The sequence below is a fragment of the Lissotriton helveticus genome, chromosome 6, assembly GCF_964261635.1.
Source record: "Lissotriton helveticus chromosome 6, aLisHel1.1, whole genome shotgun sequence".
In the NCBI taxonomy this organism is placed as follows: domain Eukaryota; kingdom Metazoa; phylum Chordata; class Amphibia; order Caudata; family Salamandridae; genus Lissotriton; species Lissotriton helveticus.
The window spans coordinates 2,031,548,677-2,031,565,991 of record NC_136067.1 but is presented as its reverse complement, the minus strand read 5'-3'; the positions used below and the strand labels follow the sequence as shown (position 1 = coordinate 2,031,565,991).

The 17,315-nt window shown below is 42.5% G+C and overlaps 1 protein-coding gene and 1 non-coding gene across 2 annotated transcripts in view; both read left to right on the top strand.

The window, feature by feature from the left end:
- HADHB (hydroxyacyl-CoA dehydrogenase trifunctional multienzyme complex subunit beta) overlaps positions 1-17,315 on the top strand; it is a 103,992-nt gene that overhangs the window by 30,616 nt on the left and 56,061 nt on the right. The window contains exons 5-7 of the mRNA XM_078650016.1: positions 8,463-8,507; positions 9,366-9,465; positions 13,699-13,786. Of these exons, the coding sequence (XP_078506142.1) occupies positions 8,463-8,507; positions 9,366-9,465; positions 13,699-13,786 (233 nt within the window). The remainder of the gene's footprint in view (positions 1-8,462; positions 8,508-9,365; positions 9,466-13,698; positions 13,787-17,315) is intronic.
- LOC144765455 (small nucleolar RNA SNORA54) lies at positions 3,733-3,852 on the top strand. Its single transcript, XR_013597441.1, has one exon. It is a non-coding gene; the product is annotated as a small nucleolar RNA SNORA54 (small nucleolar RNA).

Below are 17,315 nucleotides of genomic sequence, written 5' to 3'. Positions count from 1 at the left end.
GATGATCTATTGGAGTTTGCGGTCACCTTCAGTGACAAAGAGGTTTGTCAGAACATTTCTGCCCCTTTTAGACTAGTGGTGCAGGCTCGTTAGTCACTAGCCACTGTCAGTTCTGGGGGTGAAAGTAGGATAGTTTGTAAGGGTGTCAGAATAGTGGGGAATTAAAAGTATTGGTAAGATTCCAGTTTTAACTAGAAGGGTGTTTTGCAGGATTTGTGAGTAGTTTTGGGATTTGTGGTATTAGTGAGTAATAATTCTGACCTCATAGATACCATGATTTTCCAAAGTATTTATGTATTTTCACGGTTCGTCATTGTCATAGTAAAAGGTTGAATGATTTCAGGTACTAATCGGAGGCTTGAATCTGTCTGTTACTATTTCTGTTTATAAAGATGACTACAGTTGTAATATACCGCTTTTGCCTAAGGAGGATTTTTGTTGTGCAGTCGACACACCGCCTCTCCTTGATGAGCTCTGTCTATGGATAGCAATTCTTGGAATAGATCATATCTGCTTTCAAGCATCCTCTTGTGCGACAGTATTGGTCGGTGATCAGGGTGTCTAGACACGCTGTGTAGAGCTTATGTTTGTGGCTCTTTCAGCTTTTTTGGGAGAGATTTAATGGGTGGGCTGTTTTCGCAACATTAGAAAGTAGAGCATTTGTCTTATTTTGAGCCAAACTGTTTGGAGTCTGAAAACAGTGAAAGGAGTAGGGGTGGTGAATACAAATCACTGAAATGTTGTTCTGATTCGCCTTTCGTAACAGATGTTTGAGAGGGCAGAACTCCAACTTAAAAGCTTACAGTTTCTAAATGCTGAAACCATGGACTGAAAAGGGAAAAACAAATCTTGCTAACAAATAAGCAACATGCATTAAAACACCTATGTCAAAAATAACTACAATGTTGTCTGTAAGATATGCAAGTGAAAAATGTTCATATCGATACAAGGGTTCGCTTTTTAAGGATCCTATGCAATCTATGGGTGGACGCCGAGGGCAAAGCAATTGCAAGTAATCAAATACAGGATGAAGAACATGCTTCTCTGACTCGGCAGTATGCTATGATGTTGCTACTACCTATAGGAGAAAGCCACCAGAAACCTTTCTGAACGTCCTACTGCCTATACCCCTAATGTTTAATGGGATATGTTTTTTTTTCTCCCTGATACGGTTGGCATCATTCTAAAGACAGTTGACTTGTTTCTTGTCTTTTTACCACTGTTTTGGTATTGATGTACACACAAAAGGGCACCCGGACATAGTATGTATATGTACTCAATGATGTCAATTACTGTACATATAACTCCTGGCCTTTATCACCTTACTAGAACCTGCATGAGTTTTTCATTGATTTACCACTGTTTATTTCATTTCGATTGTTTGCTGTTATTTTCACCTGCCGTTACCCAGTAGCATAATGCTCCTTTTTGTTTTTCCATCATTTGCAAATGTGCACATATTGGCTGCACAAAAATGCTGCAGTGCATGTTATCTGACAGTTGTCTTTTTTATGCTATAGGCTATACTTAAAAAAAAAAAAAACAAACACAATCAATTTAAAAAAGGATCCTAGGCAATCTGCGTAAGTTGCCACAATCAGTAAATCCCTTTGCAAGGATATTTAGCCCAAAGTTCAAAACTTAGAAAAAAGCACGGCCCAGGTTCCTCAAGTTGACTTAGTCCAATCAGAGACTACCTCACCCTACCGGTCCCATGTAAGATCCATAAATGTGAAAAAGTAATCCGCAAAGAAGGCTCCAGTCTAACCTTGTGTACAAGCAGGTCATCCTAACATAGTATATTGGTCCCATTCGCAATTCTTGGGGACTTTTAGACTCTTGGGTCATTCTTCATATTTGCCAATGGATTTAATTCAACAGTTTCAATAGAGATCAGCACCAGTAGTGGCACTGTCGCAGACTGTGTTGCATGTGATCAAAATGCGGCTGCAGGGCCTTCTTTCAGTGGCTGTCCTAATCAGAGTTAAAGTCTGTGTAATTTTGTCTTTAATTTATAAAGCGACTAATGCCTTTAGGCAGCAGAAAACTGCCTTGTTGATACAGATGGGAGGCATCAAAAAGAACACAAATCCTACCCTTGCCACAGTTGTGAGGAAAAGTTTGTTAGTAAGTTATCCTTCAGCTCCCAGGCACAGTGTGGTAGAAGTGTGATTCAGCCTTTGCAGATCCTTAAAAATAATCTCTATTTCTGCTCCCTTTGCATCGCCAGAGGACGGTAATTCATGCTCTCATAACCTCGCTGCTGGACTACAATGTTCTGTACTGTGGTCTCTCAGCTTTCCAACTGATGCAGAACCATGCAGCCAGACTCTTTTAAGGGATCCGGAAAAACAGTCACATTCTTCGGATCCATAAGGACTTGCACTGGTTGCCAATCCGTGACAGTTCATTTCAAGGGGCTAATACTGACCCATAGAGCCTTTTTAGGTCTCGCCTGGCGTTGCAGCGCAAATCGCTGCTTGCTAGGCGTGAGATTTTGTAGGAGAGTAGATTTGAGAAGGGCACTTGAAGCCCCGCCCCTCATTTTCATTGGCTGGCATCACCATTTATACTAAACGGTGGCCTGCCATTGGAAATGACTCCCTTTCGCTTCAGATCTGGACTGGGTCGCCTGCTTTGCTGCTGTCGCAAAGCACTTTCTTACCTTTATGGGTCCATGTGTTAATAATTAGAAACACATGGCCCCATAAAGACAACAGATCGATGCTTGTTAATTGGCTGCAACGCAGGACATTCAGTGACGCGCACAAGAGGCTATAAAAAGCCCTCTCTGACACGCTAGTCTTTTTGCTCGCTGCGGCCCGCGAGGTAAGAGGCTTTGAGAAGGGAGAGGGTAGATCGTGGCGTCCAGGTCTTTACACTGTTTGGTCGTACTTACAGATGTATTCTTAGTTCCCTCTGTGGAGTCATGTCTCAACAGTCCCCCGCACCTTAATGCAGGCACGCCCGTTTGGTCGCACCACAGCTCTTAGGGGCCTCGTGATCTGGCATGTTAGTTGGTACGTGCAGCAAATCCTGTTACTTACTGCTCATGTGCAGACCTAGGTTTTTTCATGAATATCGGCACTAGAAACCTTACTTACAAATGGCTTTCGGAATTAAAATACCTTGTTTTTACTTGCACACGCAATTTTGATTTTCCCAAAACCCTCATGATCGTCCTAAAAGTCGTTCTTGAGTGGTACTTACCGCACTTGATAAATTCCGGCTCGGCTAAGTCTAATTTTCAGAGGCAATGGATAGCTCCCCATTAACTGAGCCCCTAGCAGTAAGCGCTTAGGTACGTTTTGCCGCTTTCCCGCCTGTAAGTCTTTAATCGTCATGCTTTCCTATGTGTAGCCTTGGTGGCAGAATGACATCCTGAAATTAAGCAAATGGCCCGCCCTGGCTTTGGTTAGTGCTTCCATTTATTTATTTATTTGTCTGAATTAAGATTTACGCGTTTTAAAACGTAGTATGTGGTATTTATAATCAAAAACTTTTTTTTTATATCGCTCGTGGGTTTTGGGCCTGGTGAGTCAATGTTTTGCTGCAAAGTGTGGGGCGTACTTATACCTATAGATCTGCGATGATTATTTGAATGTTACACGTGGCATGCCCATTAGTGTTTTTTTATTTGCTGAACTTTTAAAATGCGGCTTGATTCTTTTTGTCTGGCTATGTTGATGCAGTTATTAGTTGGCAGTTTGCGGTTGTCAAAGGATAACATTTCTGCACTGTTCGTAACCTGCTGTCATTTTACTGGGCAGTTGGGTTCCATTCCAGTGCTAGATTAAACCCAAATATAACGTGACCTACAGTACTTGTTTGTCCATTTAATTTGGCACATTAATATTTTTGCCGACGTACTTTTGACATTGAGGTCTGGTTCAATTTAAGGAGTCTTTGTAATTTTTATTTTCCCGACAATAGAAAGTTTATCTAGGCTTTTTAGATTTATGTAAGAACAATCAGCATTACGTTGCTATGGAAAGAGTGGAGTCTTTATCGTTTTTTTCTTTTAGTTATGTAAAGATGGTTATTGTGCGATTGCACTTTGAGTAAATACTTCTAATTCAACATTTTTTAAAGATTTGTGTCTTTGCATTCTTCATGCATGTTAGGATAGTAAATTCTAGTTACAGATCTACAAAGCTTTGGCAAAGCCAAGCTGCCATGGCTCTAAATGCCTGAGCTATTGTATTCTCTAATGCTTGTGATTCATGCACTGCAGGGCCAGCATTGCTCCTGCTGCAAACAAACTATAAGGAGCGTTCTAATGAGTACAGTTTGGTAAGAAGTCTCATCACGTCAGCTGTGGAAAGATACCACAAATTTAATGCAAAATAATCCTTAAAAATATACGGTCTAGCAGCCGACACTCACCCACCACTACATCCGCAGGCCAGGCGTGGCCTGCGGGGCTACAATAAAAGTGGGGCAGCCGCTTGTGGTCGTCACTTCCGACCGGAGCTAAGAGTGTGGTCTCTGTCGTAAGCGCTCCTGCCCCCGCGCAAGGCTTACTATTCATTTACCGGCGGTCTGGCATCCCCAGGCCTACCCCACAACAGTAAGGAAAGTAACAAATTATAATCATTGTTTTCAGAACAAATAGCCCATGATAAAGCATCAAGGGAATAGAAAGGTGTAAGATACAATGCTGCCTGCAGCAAACAGTCGCAGCTATCCCTGGCGAAGCTGCAAAAAGGCAGGATTTTTTTATGGCTCCCTCCGCCGACTGTTTTATTTGTCCTAAGCCAGTGCAGTAATTGCAAAATGCTTACATTGCTCCCATGGCTTTCTAATGTTCAGATTGAAAGTATTAAGGGTAGTAGTGTCATTTGTTGGTTTGGACCCCATTGTATATCTGAAGAGCTATGAGCTGAAGTGAACAATTAATATATTGGGTGCTTCCCTGCGCAGGTGCTGCCAGCCCCGCTGAGCCAGGGGCACTCCCTGCCCTTCCGTGCTCCGGGGCTCGCAGCGCTGCCACAGCTTGCAGAATTCCAAAGCAAAAACGTAAACCCACTCGTGAAATATGGCCTTTCCTGCCGGAAACTCAGCCGAAAGGGGAGCGACTAGGAAAGGGTAAGGATGCGAGTGGAGACACCCTCGCACCTACAGCAGATCTGCCTTCTGAGGACCAGAGAGGTATGGCTTGCCTGCTGAGGACCAGAGAGTTATGACTCCCCGAGGGCGGCTCTCACCTTACGTGTGGCTGCTGGCTGCAGTCCTGTCCAGCCAGCAGAAGAAGTCCGACCAAGAACCAGATGGCACACCTCTTCTTTGTTAGCACGGCGCGGGGAGTGTGGCACTGACAGCCGGGGAGGTCCACATGGGCACTTTAAAGGTGATCGTGGCGCACTGACTCCACGCTTGCTTCCCTTGAGGTGCTGTAGCTCGACATGCCGCTGATGAATATACCAATTGTTCCTCGGGAGGAGGGTATCGGGCATGCCCTGCTCACTGTTTTATAAATTCTGCCACTCATTCTCCCCCCTACATTGCCCATCAAGCAGACATACCCGAATTTAATCCCATCGAGGCTAAAGTCTTTATGGGGGACTCAGGCTACCATAAAATGACCAAGATATACCAAACAATTGTTACTAATAGCCCCACTGCACTTGACACAAAACGGGGCGCCTGGCAAAAAGAACTGGGCACTGTAATAAACAAAGAGAGAGTGAGGGTATTCAAAGAGGGTTCCTACTCCTTAGTCCCCTAGAATTCAATTTAACGAAACAGAAGAAAGGAGTACCCCCAGGACCCAGAGTCCTAGTGATCTAGCACGGAGATAGAGAATTGTAGAAAGAAAGAAATCTTTTTTTTCTTAAGAAACCCCTCGCTCACCGACCTGGTCGGTGACATGCTTCATCATCGGGGTCCACCTGAGTGACCGAGTGCCACTCAGGTGTGCTTCGACGCCTGCAACTGCAGCAGAGCTGGTTTTTTTGTGGGTGTGTGAAGAAGTTGTGAAGTTTAAAAAGTGTACTACGTGTTCTCCCTATAGATTTTATTCTGGAGTCCGTATGACATAATAAAAACAAGTGGGATACTTCTTTTGGTATAATTTGACCAGGGAGTATCCAATTATGCGTGAAAATAAGGTCAACATGTTTCAACCGTGTGTGACTTTTAGGTTTTCTTCAGCACCAAGAGGGGTGAGCCGGGATGTCTGCACTCGCTAAGGTACACCCGTCCCTGACCCACCTGTGTGCTAGACCGTGTACTTACGGTTTAGCTTGCTTACAGCCTTCTGTGTTAGGGAAATTAGTAATTGCTGTTAGTAGAACCCCCATGGATGCCGTGGGGGGGGGGGCGCCTTTGAGCGTTTTGTCATCTGGCATCAGCCCGCTGGAAACCTATCCTTACCGCACGGCGTCCCGCGGGATGCCGTGCTGTAAGGATAGGCTCTGGCGGGCTATTACTGTCACCTCCAACCCAACTATTTTCCTGTGCCTTTTCCTTTCTTGTAAATTCCCTAAAACGTCATCTCTTCCTCTCCCCCTATGATCTCCATACCCTTCACCACACCACTCTTTCATAAAACTGCAGTTGGTGTCTTACATATGCAATCACATATCCTTCTTTCCTCCGAGCAGCCATGCCTTCTGACATGCAAAGCACACTGTAAAACTGATTCACAACCCTTTAAGTATGGTTGGTCTCTCCTTCGCTTTCCCTAAAACTAGGCCTACAACATGTCCCAGCATCCTCTCAATCCCTCTCCACTCAACAGCTGAGGAATATTTTGAGGATACAGATAATTTGTGCTTTTTTGACAGATTTCTTCTACCAGCCACCTTCTTCATGCTTCTTCCTGGGCTCCTGCCTAGCCCATAGTGTATTTGATTTTAAAACAATGCCAGTCTCGGAGTCCATTTCTTGATTACTTATAGGTAAGCAAGTGATGTTTGTGCCAGACCACTCTGGAGACATGACCCCTGATTATTTCCTTTAAAAGTAGATCAATCAAATATCAATTTTTCTTTGTCTTCTGTCTGACGTGGAGACAGTGCTCTGTATTTTGTTACAGGGTAGACTACTGTCACCGGAGAATGACGGTTGTGGTAAAGGCTGACCACTCCTTCAAGGAGCCCACTAAAACATTGAGTTGTCCATGCAGACTAATTTTACAGCTTTCCCTCCGGTGGAATCTTTTGTTTTATGTGCTGCAGAAGTCTTATTCTGCCACTGCACTGTGGTATCTGTTGCTGGAGAAAGATAACTGTTCCAACTACAACTGATATATCTTACGGTATGTTGCCCATACTGATGGCGCATAATTCATTCTTCTAATATGTTGTCCTTATTTATAACACTGGATTTATTCAGCAGTTCATCCTGAGCATTTGAATGCATTTTCATAGACCAAATTCCTTGCAGTTTGTATCATGGCACATCAGAATCCTCCGGGACTGAGGATTCACGAGAGAATTTTCATATCCTTGTCGCTGATACCAGCTACTTGCATCAGTTTAGTCCTTTCATGTGTCCCCACTGCTGCTTCACAACCTGTTATTGTGTTAGAACCCTTGACCATACCTGTGTTTACTAGGTAAAACTGTTAGCTACTGAAGCCTTCCAAGACTTTCAATCAGCTTTCTCCTATGGCCAGACTTGGAAATCTTTTTTGTGCCTCTGTAACACAAATTGAGTTTTGTTGAAGATCCTACTGATGCCTCACCAAGTTTACTGGTGCGCTCCCTTTGAGACTGCTGGTAAGACTGCCATACCTTGGGTATAAGCGTGAGCCTCCCTCCCAGGCGGCTTGCTCAACCGTGGGCCCAGGTCCAAATGTTTTGATTTATTACCATTATGCCACAATCACCTAAATGAAAATCTTTCACATCATGTGTGATGATGCTTTGATGTTAATTGTACTGAAATCTGCAGAATTGTCTCATGCGAAGAAAGGAGTTCTGACTCCTGCCCTGCACTGATGAATTGGAAAAAGCATCCTTTGTTCTGCGGAGGACAACCCATCTCTGACATAGGAGTGGATCACAGCTGTGTGGTAGAGATCAGCTTGGGTCTAAAATGTTTACTATACTTTGCTTGCCAATACCTGATGCAAAATGTATATTGTCATATTGTTGTTTTTTCCAGTACATGCACATCAAGGAAATTTTAATAATGCATATTGTTATCCCAATCAAAAGTGTCACTGTGTTAAGTCAATAGTGCCACAGTCTCCACTATAAGGAGTAGACACTTTCTTTGGAAGCTCATCTGGTTTGATTTAAGCAATATGCCGGGCAAGTCCATTTCTTTGCAGGACAAGTAGATTTCTGTGGCGTGTTGTCCCCTGGACAAGTACGTTGTTTAAAAAACTATTCAACATCCCTGCTTTTAGGAACACATATAGGTTAATTCACTTTCTCCGTTCTGTAGCCTTTGTAGACGTGTCTTGCTCTGTTGTAATTATGTGTTTGACGCCTTCATACTTCTTCTTGCAGCTATGCAGACTTGATGCCTCATGACTTGGCAAGAACAGCTCTGCAGTAAGTATTTTTAAGTGGGGAAAGGCATCTGAAGAATCAGCCAGAAGAGTCTGTCCTCTGTTAGGATCCTGCCCTGGCTCCAGGCGTTTTGGATGCTTTGGGTATACGTTTATTCTCAGTCACGGTTGTTGCTGTTCTGTTTGTTAAAAATGGCCTCATAACTGTGATCTGAGTTGAATGTGAGTTCCAGGCTTTGTTTTTTAGATTAATCACCTCTCCAGTGGTATGCCAATATTGGGGAATAATTCACTATAAACGTACTCCACTTTCTTTATGTAATGGACCATGTGCTATCGGTGCTACTTGCTTTTGTATACATTCTGCATCTTAGCTGCAGTTTTGTGTACCTGTATGAGAGTTGGCGCCCTGTGACCCGTGAATGATTGCATATTTGTCAAGTGGTCTCATCCTTCCATGCAGCCCTCTTTCTTTTGTCAATGCTGAGTGGTACAAATGATTTGCCCCTATGAAAAGATGTGATTGATCCAAATCTAACCTATACTAGATTCAAAAGCACAGACCTAGGCTGGCCTTGCTGAAGCTTGATACTGTAACCTGTTACTGCTGTCTTGAAATATAAACTGCGCAGTTCTGCAACACAAGGTTTTACATAGTTCTTTTGTTCTCCATGAGCTAACCAACTATATTTGCAGGCATCCTAGTATTACTTTCTCTTGGTCACTGTGGGTGTCCCACAGGAGACTAGTTTATTTACAGGTCTGTGAATAAATATCAATGCAGCCTGCGAGACCCAACTCTAAATGTTGTTGTAGCTTGCATGACTGATTGCTCTTCATAGCTGAACTTGACTCTTTCTTTGCTGTTGACTGCATGTTTTTTTGTCTGTTCCAATATCAGAGGTTTGCTAGACCGCACAGCCATTCCAAAGGAAGTAGTGGAGCACATTGTGTATGGCACTGTCATAATGGAAGTGAAAACCAGCAATGTTGCACGCGAGGTGGGTAAAACACTGTTTTGGATTGGCAGAGGTGTGCAGTTACTGAAAGTTGTCTTGGGGGTAAAAAAAATAAATCATTTTAAGTAACACTTGAAAATGAAGAAAGTTGCAAAGAGGTGGATAATGTGGTGTCCACCTTTTGCGTTCTTAGACGTGCTCACAGGTAGTGACTAATGGAAAGCAAGAGAGTATGCTGCTTAAATGTGCTGCTTTGCAACTGTGTGTTTTTGCCATCCAGCTGAGAGGAGTAATGGTGATCTCTGTGAAAGAGAAACACATAGGGGTGTGGAAGGAGGTATCAGAAGACTGGGTTGTTTTGAACTGGTTTTTACTAGAGTAGGGGGAAATGTAGCAAAACGTAGCAGCAGGTAATTTTATTTTTCTTCTTTTTTTCTTATTTATGGTTCACCCATGACTACTACTCACTCTTTGCTTTGCTTGTCAGTAACAGTTCAGTAGTTAAGGGAGAAAGGGAAGCAAATGGTTTGGTATTGCACCTAGCAGTTTTGAGTGCCTTTCGCTAGCTTTGCCCTTATCTGGCCTCATAGCTTAATTGATTGGAAACAAATTGCCTTTAAAATATTTACATCATCCCACGTATCTCTGAATTCAATTCAAATTCTGAGTGGAATATTTATTTAAAGATGTACAACTGTGCTGTAGTAAGTCTTGTCCTCCATTTCTCCCTCAAATCAATTGTCCAAAGTTATATTGTCAAGCAGCTGGGGAGACTTCAGTGAGAGTTGTGTTAACAGTGGGTCACGCAGCTTTGACATCTGCTTCCAGACCTGTGATCATGGCTTTGTTCAGAGCTACTTTAATTGTGCAGTTGATTATAGAGTAGATAGGGTAAAGAATACTATGTTCAACTTCAATAAACTAGAGAGCTGGAGGCAGGATTGAGGAATTCTGACGCTGTTTTCCTGTGTTCTGCAGGTTTGCAAAGTTAAAGTACATATAAATGGTCTAGTCATGGGATGTTGGAGAGAATCCTGCCCCCCAATCGATTGCTTAGTCTCTCAGGAACTGCCTCTCAGAACGCAGCAGTGTGTGGGCAGAGCCCACACACCTGCCCCTTCCATTCAGCACTAATCCAAGGACTGTAATTTGTTAAACTGAGTTCAAATTTCTTCTGCAGAGATTACGATTGTACAAATATAGTCTGTAGGGTATGTTGCAGTTGTGTTAGAGCCTTCACCTGCCCAGGCTTTCCTTCCTTCGATATATCTGCCATTAGATGCCTGTGACTTTTCTTTGTATTTTGCTTCAGATACAGTACCTGAAAGTGGAGGTCAGGGCTAATAATCTGATTTGAAACCTCTTGGCACAGCTTCATGGCAGTAGTTTGCAGATAGCGTAGTGTGTGAGATCTAGACTAAGATGAGTTTTTCGGTAACGCAACTGCTTTACCCCACTCCCTGATAATTGATGATTTGGTTTGCTGATTGCACGGTATATACTTCACTCCAAATGTTCTGCATTCTTTTTCTAGTTTATTTCTTTATTAGGAAGCATTTAGAGGTTAATATTGAGTATTTTCATTTGTAAGTGCTTAGCATGCCAGAGTACTAGGTTCAGAACAGTGTTGGCCTGGCTGCCAAATGGGGAAAAACCTATGAATATTTACTTTTTAGCCATCACCTACTTCATAAAACCGAACCAGGCCCCTTTATTCTCTGTTTTTCTCTCCTAATGGATATGAGAGATGATGTGGGCAGATTAGAAATGGCCATGGCTGGTTGGCTCTATAAAAGGTTCAGGGGAGCAAAAATAACATATTACTGGAACTCTATCTATTCTACTGCATCAGGTCGGATTGTGCACCTTTGATTGGCCTTAGGAGCTTGGCTTTGACCTTTAAACACTTGGGATAACATTTGAGAAAACTATCAAGAAGGGTGGTGTTTGTCTTCTACCGGAAACATTTCCCTGAGGGTTGGTTCATGTAGATAATATTATTTATGTAATCTTTCAAAATCCTAAAGTTTCTTTCACATTGTGTCCACATTGGGCAATCAAAAAAAGTCTTGATCAAAGAGCTGAATTAGGTTGGGGAAATTGAATGTATAAGACTATCCCAACTGCAAAATGTTTGGCTGTAGCAAATATTTAATCTGTACAATGCAGGCTGCACAGTTCTCATTGGGACTGCTAAAGGTTTCAGAAGTAACCTAACAAGTACAGTAAAGCTGTCTCCCGCTCTCTGTCTTCCTCCCGCTTCTCTTATTACTCCCTCTCCTTTCCTGTGGTGCCAGTAGGATGCTAGTTATTAGGGTATAAGGCAAGGGGTTGATTTTGGCTACAGAAGTAGCCTTCTAATTTTGCTTGACCTAATAAAGATCAATAGATGTGACAGCAAGATGTCCATGAGGGCCCTGACAGTAAGCACGTTGTATTTCTTTGAAAACGTGGTGGATATAGGCTATAGATTCTTATTTGGTAGTCCTGGAACGTAGCTACTCCTTTACTATTTCAAATTGTCTTTATATGATCCCGTCTTCTGATAACTTGATTCTGTTTCTATTGAACCCATGTCTGAAAGTAATAAGTACTGATTGCTTGTAGACCTTTTTGTTGTTGACAGTCAAGTCTTCACTCTAACCCAAACCCACTCAAGTCTCCTTCGACAGATCGGTGGTCTTTTGTATAGTTGGTTGTATTTTTTTATTTTATTTTAGGAGTTTTATATAGCGCTAGCTGGACCCGAGGGTATCGGAGCGCTTTACATCAAGTAAATTATGTGCAAATAGGCAGTACAGAGTTTAGTCCAACATGGGGATCAAGCCGGGTAAAGGGCAAACAAAGGCAAAGTCGCGCAGACTGGCATGGATGGTGAAGTTCAAACAAGACAGTCTCCCAAAAAGTTTCGTTGTTCACACAGGACGAGTGTCAAGAAACTTTTCTTGACCCGAGTCAGTGTCACTGGTCAAAATTTAAAGTTAGAAAGCGTGCAGGCTAGGGTGCATCCTTGGCTTCTATCGGTTCGTTCGAGAGCGGTCGACGAAGAGGATTTTGAGCAGATTTTTTAATTTAGGAAATGAGGGGATCGTTCTGATGTGGGGGGGATGGAGTTCCAGATTTTGGGGGCGTTTCCAGCAAACGATTTTGTCGTGTTTTTTTGCTTGCGGGATTATTAGCAGAGTGTTGGAGCTCCTGAGGTTTCTGGACTGGCCGGCCCTTTTGAGTTTGGCAGCCAGGTATTCCCGTTTCATTTCAATGAAACTGTTCTTTTCAGTGGCCTTTGGGAACATGATCATTAAAGATGCAATTGTGGCACATAGACGTCTTGGATTTTTACTTAGACTGGGTTTTGGAAAGGCAGCACATGCGTCCAGAAGAGCATTAAGTGGATAGAATGTTGAGAGCTATGTGACCTATTCTTCATTTACGCAGCTCCTTCCTTTAATCTCCGGGCACAAAGAAAGTCCACAGTATAGGAAAACATTGAACCATAGATCAGTGCTTTCATATTATTACTATAGCTCAGTTCTGCTTCAAAATGGTTACTGTCAGAAACACCAGGTGTAGTTTATTGAAACAGAAGAACAGATTGCACCACTTCTCTTCAACTGTGGATTTGATGTGAATTTTGGAGAAGCTGCCCCTTGAATAATACTGGTATATTGCAGAAGTACTTTTATATAGATCAAGTGTTGTATGAGAATTTGTTTTGAAACCAGCAAGTTGTAGTTCTGTTTTGAAACCATGTGGTCACACTGGCATCCTTTTTTGTTTCAGGTGCTTTTACTGGGATATGTTCATGCATTTTGTTGGGATTTTTTGCAATGATTTGTTTTTGATATAGTACCTATGGCCTAACTTTCTTCTGCTCATTCATTTCTTCTGTTTTCGTCTCATGTTAAATGTGTTGTACTTTTTACTTCAATTGTTGAAAAAAAAGTATAGTGAAACAAGTCTTTGAGAAAATAAAAAGCATCTTTTTACTGTCAGACTTTGTGAATAAGAGTGCAAACAGGCTTTTAAACATCCGACACTTAATCTTTTATTTTTATTCTGCATAGACTTTTTTTTACTTCAACTTCCACTGTAAAATATTTTTTAATGAACTTGCAAGACCCCAGTTTCTGCAAGAGATCACACATTTAAACTATAATGCTAGTACTTGACTTTCTACAGAATAGGCCAGGCTTACAAAGGCAGAGGAGTAGGATGCATTTTGTGAATCTGTGAAACACATTGTAATCATGTCTTGCTTGTAACATCTTTCTGTAGGCTGCCCTTGGAGCGGGCTTCTCTGACAAGACTCCAGCCCACACAGTGACTATGGCCTGCATTTCTTCTAACCAGGCAATGACTACTGGTAAGTTCATCAAACTGCTACTCAGTTGACGTAGGGTCACTGGGCCATGATTTAAACGGCAATATGTAATATTGTTTATATTAAGTACACCATAACATTGTTTAGCAAACCTTACTAAGATGCATTTCAATTCTTTTGTGATTTTTGGTTGAACATCTTAATGCTGCATTCATCCATATTTCTTTCAATTGAATCTTTTCTTATGAGATGTTCTTTGTAATAAAAGACTTCTAAACATTCACGTTGGGGGGGGGGGGGGGGGGGGGGAGCTTCCCAGTATAACCATTTGGCTACCGTAGACCTATTGCACAACCTAGGGTTTACTGTCCTCAAAGTGAAGTCACACCTTCAGCCCTTCAGGTTCAGTCCTTCTTAGGCGGATTGCTGTCTTTACAAAGAGTTCAGGGCAGCCATATAGTTTTCAGCACGCTTTCGCTGTGTTCTGGGTTAGGGCCTTGTATATAGGTAAATATTAAGTTGTATATTTTTCCCTACCTATTACCACTTTACACAAGTGTTACTAGTTATAAAAATGTATTTACTTTCACAAGCACCAAAGCACACCAGAAAAAAGTCATTATAGAGTTCCTTGATGAATTCAACTGTGTTAGAGCAAAGGGATTCCTAATCATTCAGTCCAATTTCAAATGTGCTATTTATGCAAATAGTCCACAGACAATAATCCGTATCCGGAGAAAGTTCAGTTATCACTTTTTCGCCCGGCAAGGCTTCCTAAAGGCTATTTCTCTATTTATTTGTATAGTTCGTTTGTCAAAGCCAGTCGCTTTCTTAACCATATATTACATTTCTGAGATTATTCCTCTGATTCAATTGGATCATGGTCGTAGTGATGTGTATAGTCACTGCAAATAAGAATCGTTTGCTCCTGTAGTCTAGACCGAGATCAGTCCGTATGACAAGGAACCATGTTAAGTCCTTTCTGTAACCGAGTAATCTGCATCCAGAAAGCGTCTATCTTTGTTGCACTCCGCTGTATTTACTATTTTCTATATACTTTCCAGCAGTTTAGGGAGAGCTGCGTTTTATATTTTTTATTTTAAGTAGCACTGTAAATTTCGGGTATTACCGCAGTACTCCATAGACTTTTCCTTGAAGATTTTAAATGTTAAAAATCCACTGTATTGCACTATATATTTGTAAAATATAGCGTAATACAGTGTGTTTTTTTTTTATTTATTTTTTATTCTAAGTGGTACTTTGTACATTTAAAACAAAATGTAGAAACTTCTAATGAAGTGATAATAGGTCCCTACCTATTACCACTCTAAAAAATGTGGTAAATGGTAGGGGAAAATATCTAACACTTACCTGCATCCAAGGGCTAAACGTAGAATGCATCCTTAGTGTTTCTAAAAACCACATGGCTACCTTTAACTTTTGTAAAGGCAGTCAGCCAATCGCTTAATGACTTTTTATTGCTACTTTTATTGCAAAAGTACTGCAACGACAGATATCACCACGTTAAAATGCCTTTTAACTTAAATAATACTTACCTGTAGTGCCAAAAGGATCATTTGCACACCATAATGTGTAATGCTGCCAGATTTCATCAAAATCTGGCTGGGAGTTTGCGTGTAGCGGTCAGCTACACGCAAAGTCTGTGGAAACATGCCTTCTCCAGTAATGGGGTCTCTTTCATAGATTCACATGGTTGAAAATTCCCCATCGTCGAAGTGGGAGCCCCGCGGTAAATACATTTGCAATAAAAACAAACAATATATGTATATAGAAACATAATTACATACATTCTAAAACCATGAATACTTATAAGTATCAAGGTTAGCAGTAACACATAGAAATACATTAGAAGAAAAAAGCACTTTCATAACATATCCAAGTCATTAGGTTAGTCCAAACTACAGCCAATCAGGCGCAAACACCCCTCTCGAACCTTCTCCTCAGAGGCTCAGGCCCTCAGATTTTCGTAGCACCAGAGTGACAAAAGAATCTAGGAGGAGAAGCGAGCCTCTGAGGGGGGGTGGGTGGGTCGCATGTGAATCTATGAAATACACCAATACTTGAGAACCAACGTTTACAGGTAAGTAACAATTGTTCTTCTCCAGTATTGGGGTGTCTTTCATAGATTCACATGCTTGAATAGAATAGTGAGCAGTAATAGCTGGCCGCAAGGCAAAATAGGAGTGAATAAGCATACAGTGCATTGAAATCACATAATGCTGCCAGACAGATAAATTACTCATACAGGCGAAGGGAAGGAAAAAGGCTCACCTTATTTAAAAAGATTACGAAGCACCGCTTGGCCCACTGTTGAATCAGCTTCGTTGATCGTCGCGAGGCAGTAGAGTTTTGTGAAAGTATGCCTGCTGGACCACTTGGCTGCTCGGCATATTTGGTGAACCTTCTCCTCAGAGGCTCAGGCCCTCGGATTTTCTACTGCACGTCGTGTGAAGGGAGTCTCCCTGAGCTCTGCTCAGTTTTCAACTTCCTTGTGGATTTCTTCAGTTTTTTTTAGATGTCTTCAAATAAGAAGTCTTTGTTTCGTCCTTGTGCTTCTCGTGGGAAGTTGCGGCTCTTCTCAGAGGACCCTCATAAGAAGTGTATTTATTGCCTCTATCCAGAGCATGAGGTAGGCAAATGTAAAATTTGCAGGACTTTCTTCACCAAGACCCTTAAGGACAGGGAGGGGCGTCTCCTCCTTTGGTTGCAGAGGTTGAAGAAGGATTCACCTCTTTCTGATGCAGAAAGCCTTGCGTCAGTTGGGCCTAGAGCCACTTCTAAACGTAGCAGTGTGCAGGATAATCCATCTCCGTTCCATTTCTTGAACTCCAGAAGGCTCCTGCTGTGTCTTCTCCTCTTCCTGCTACGCCTACGCCTTCGAGATCTGACGCTCAGGCGTCCACGGCTCCTACGCATGTTTCCCTTAAAAAACGTGCAAAATTGTCGACTGTCGTTCCGCCGACGAAATCTGCCGTCTCTACCTCTGACGACAGTGACGACGACTTGTGCCAGCGGGTCGACGACGTCAGTGTCGACGATGGTGTGTGTGTAAGTTTCAAGTCAATCTCCTCGTCTATGTCGAAGAAGGGAGTCTCATCGACATCAAAATCTTCGTCGATGCCTTCTGTGAAGAGAGCCTCTTCATCGGCGGTTGCTCCGTCGACGACTGGTTCGGCAGTGGCGGCTCCGTCGGCGGCAGCTCCGTCGATGGAGGCTTCGTCGACTGCTGTGGTTTTGCCGTCGTCTGCTTCATCGGCAGCTTCGACTGTGGTTGTCCCGTCGACTGTGTTATCGTCATCGACGTCTTCTTTCGCATCACTGCCTCTGGTGCCATTTTCATCAAGTTACGGGGCTCCTGCTGTTGACCCACCACCGTTGGCATGTACCTTTGGATCAGCTTCCCATTCCACGTCACTCTCAGCCTCAATCACCTCTTGTTGCCACTGGTTCAGAGCATGACTCTGATTCTGATGAGGAGGAAGATGATAGATTCCGGGCAGCTCGAAGCCCTTCGGAACTGGTTATTAAATGTCAGGACTATGAGGACGAT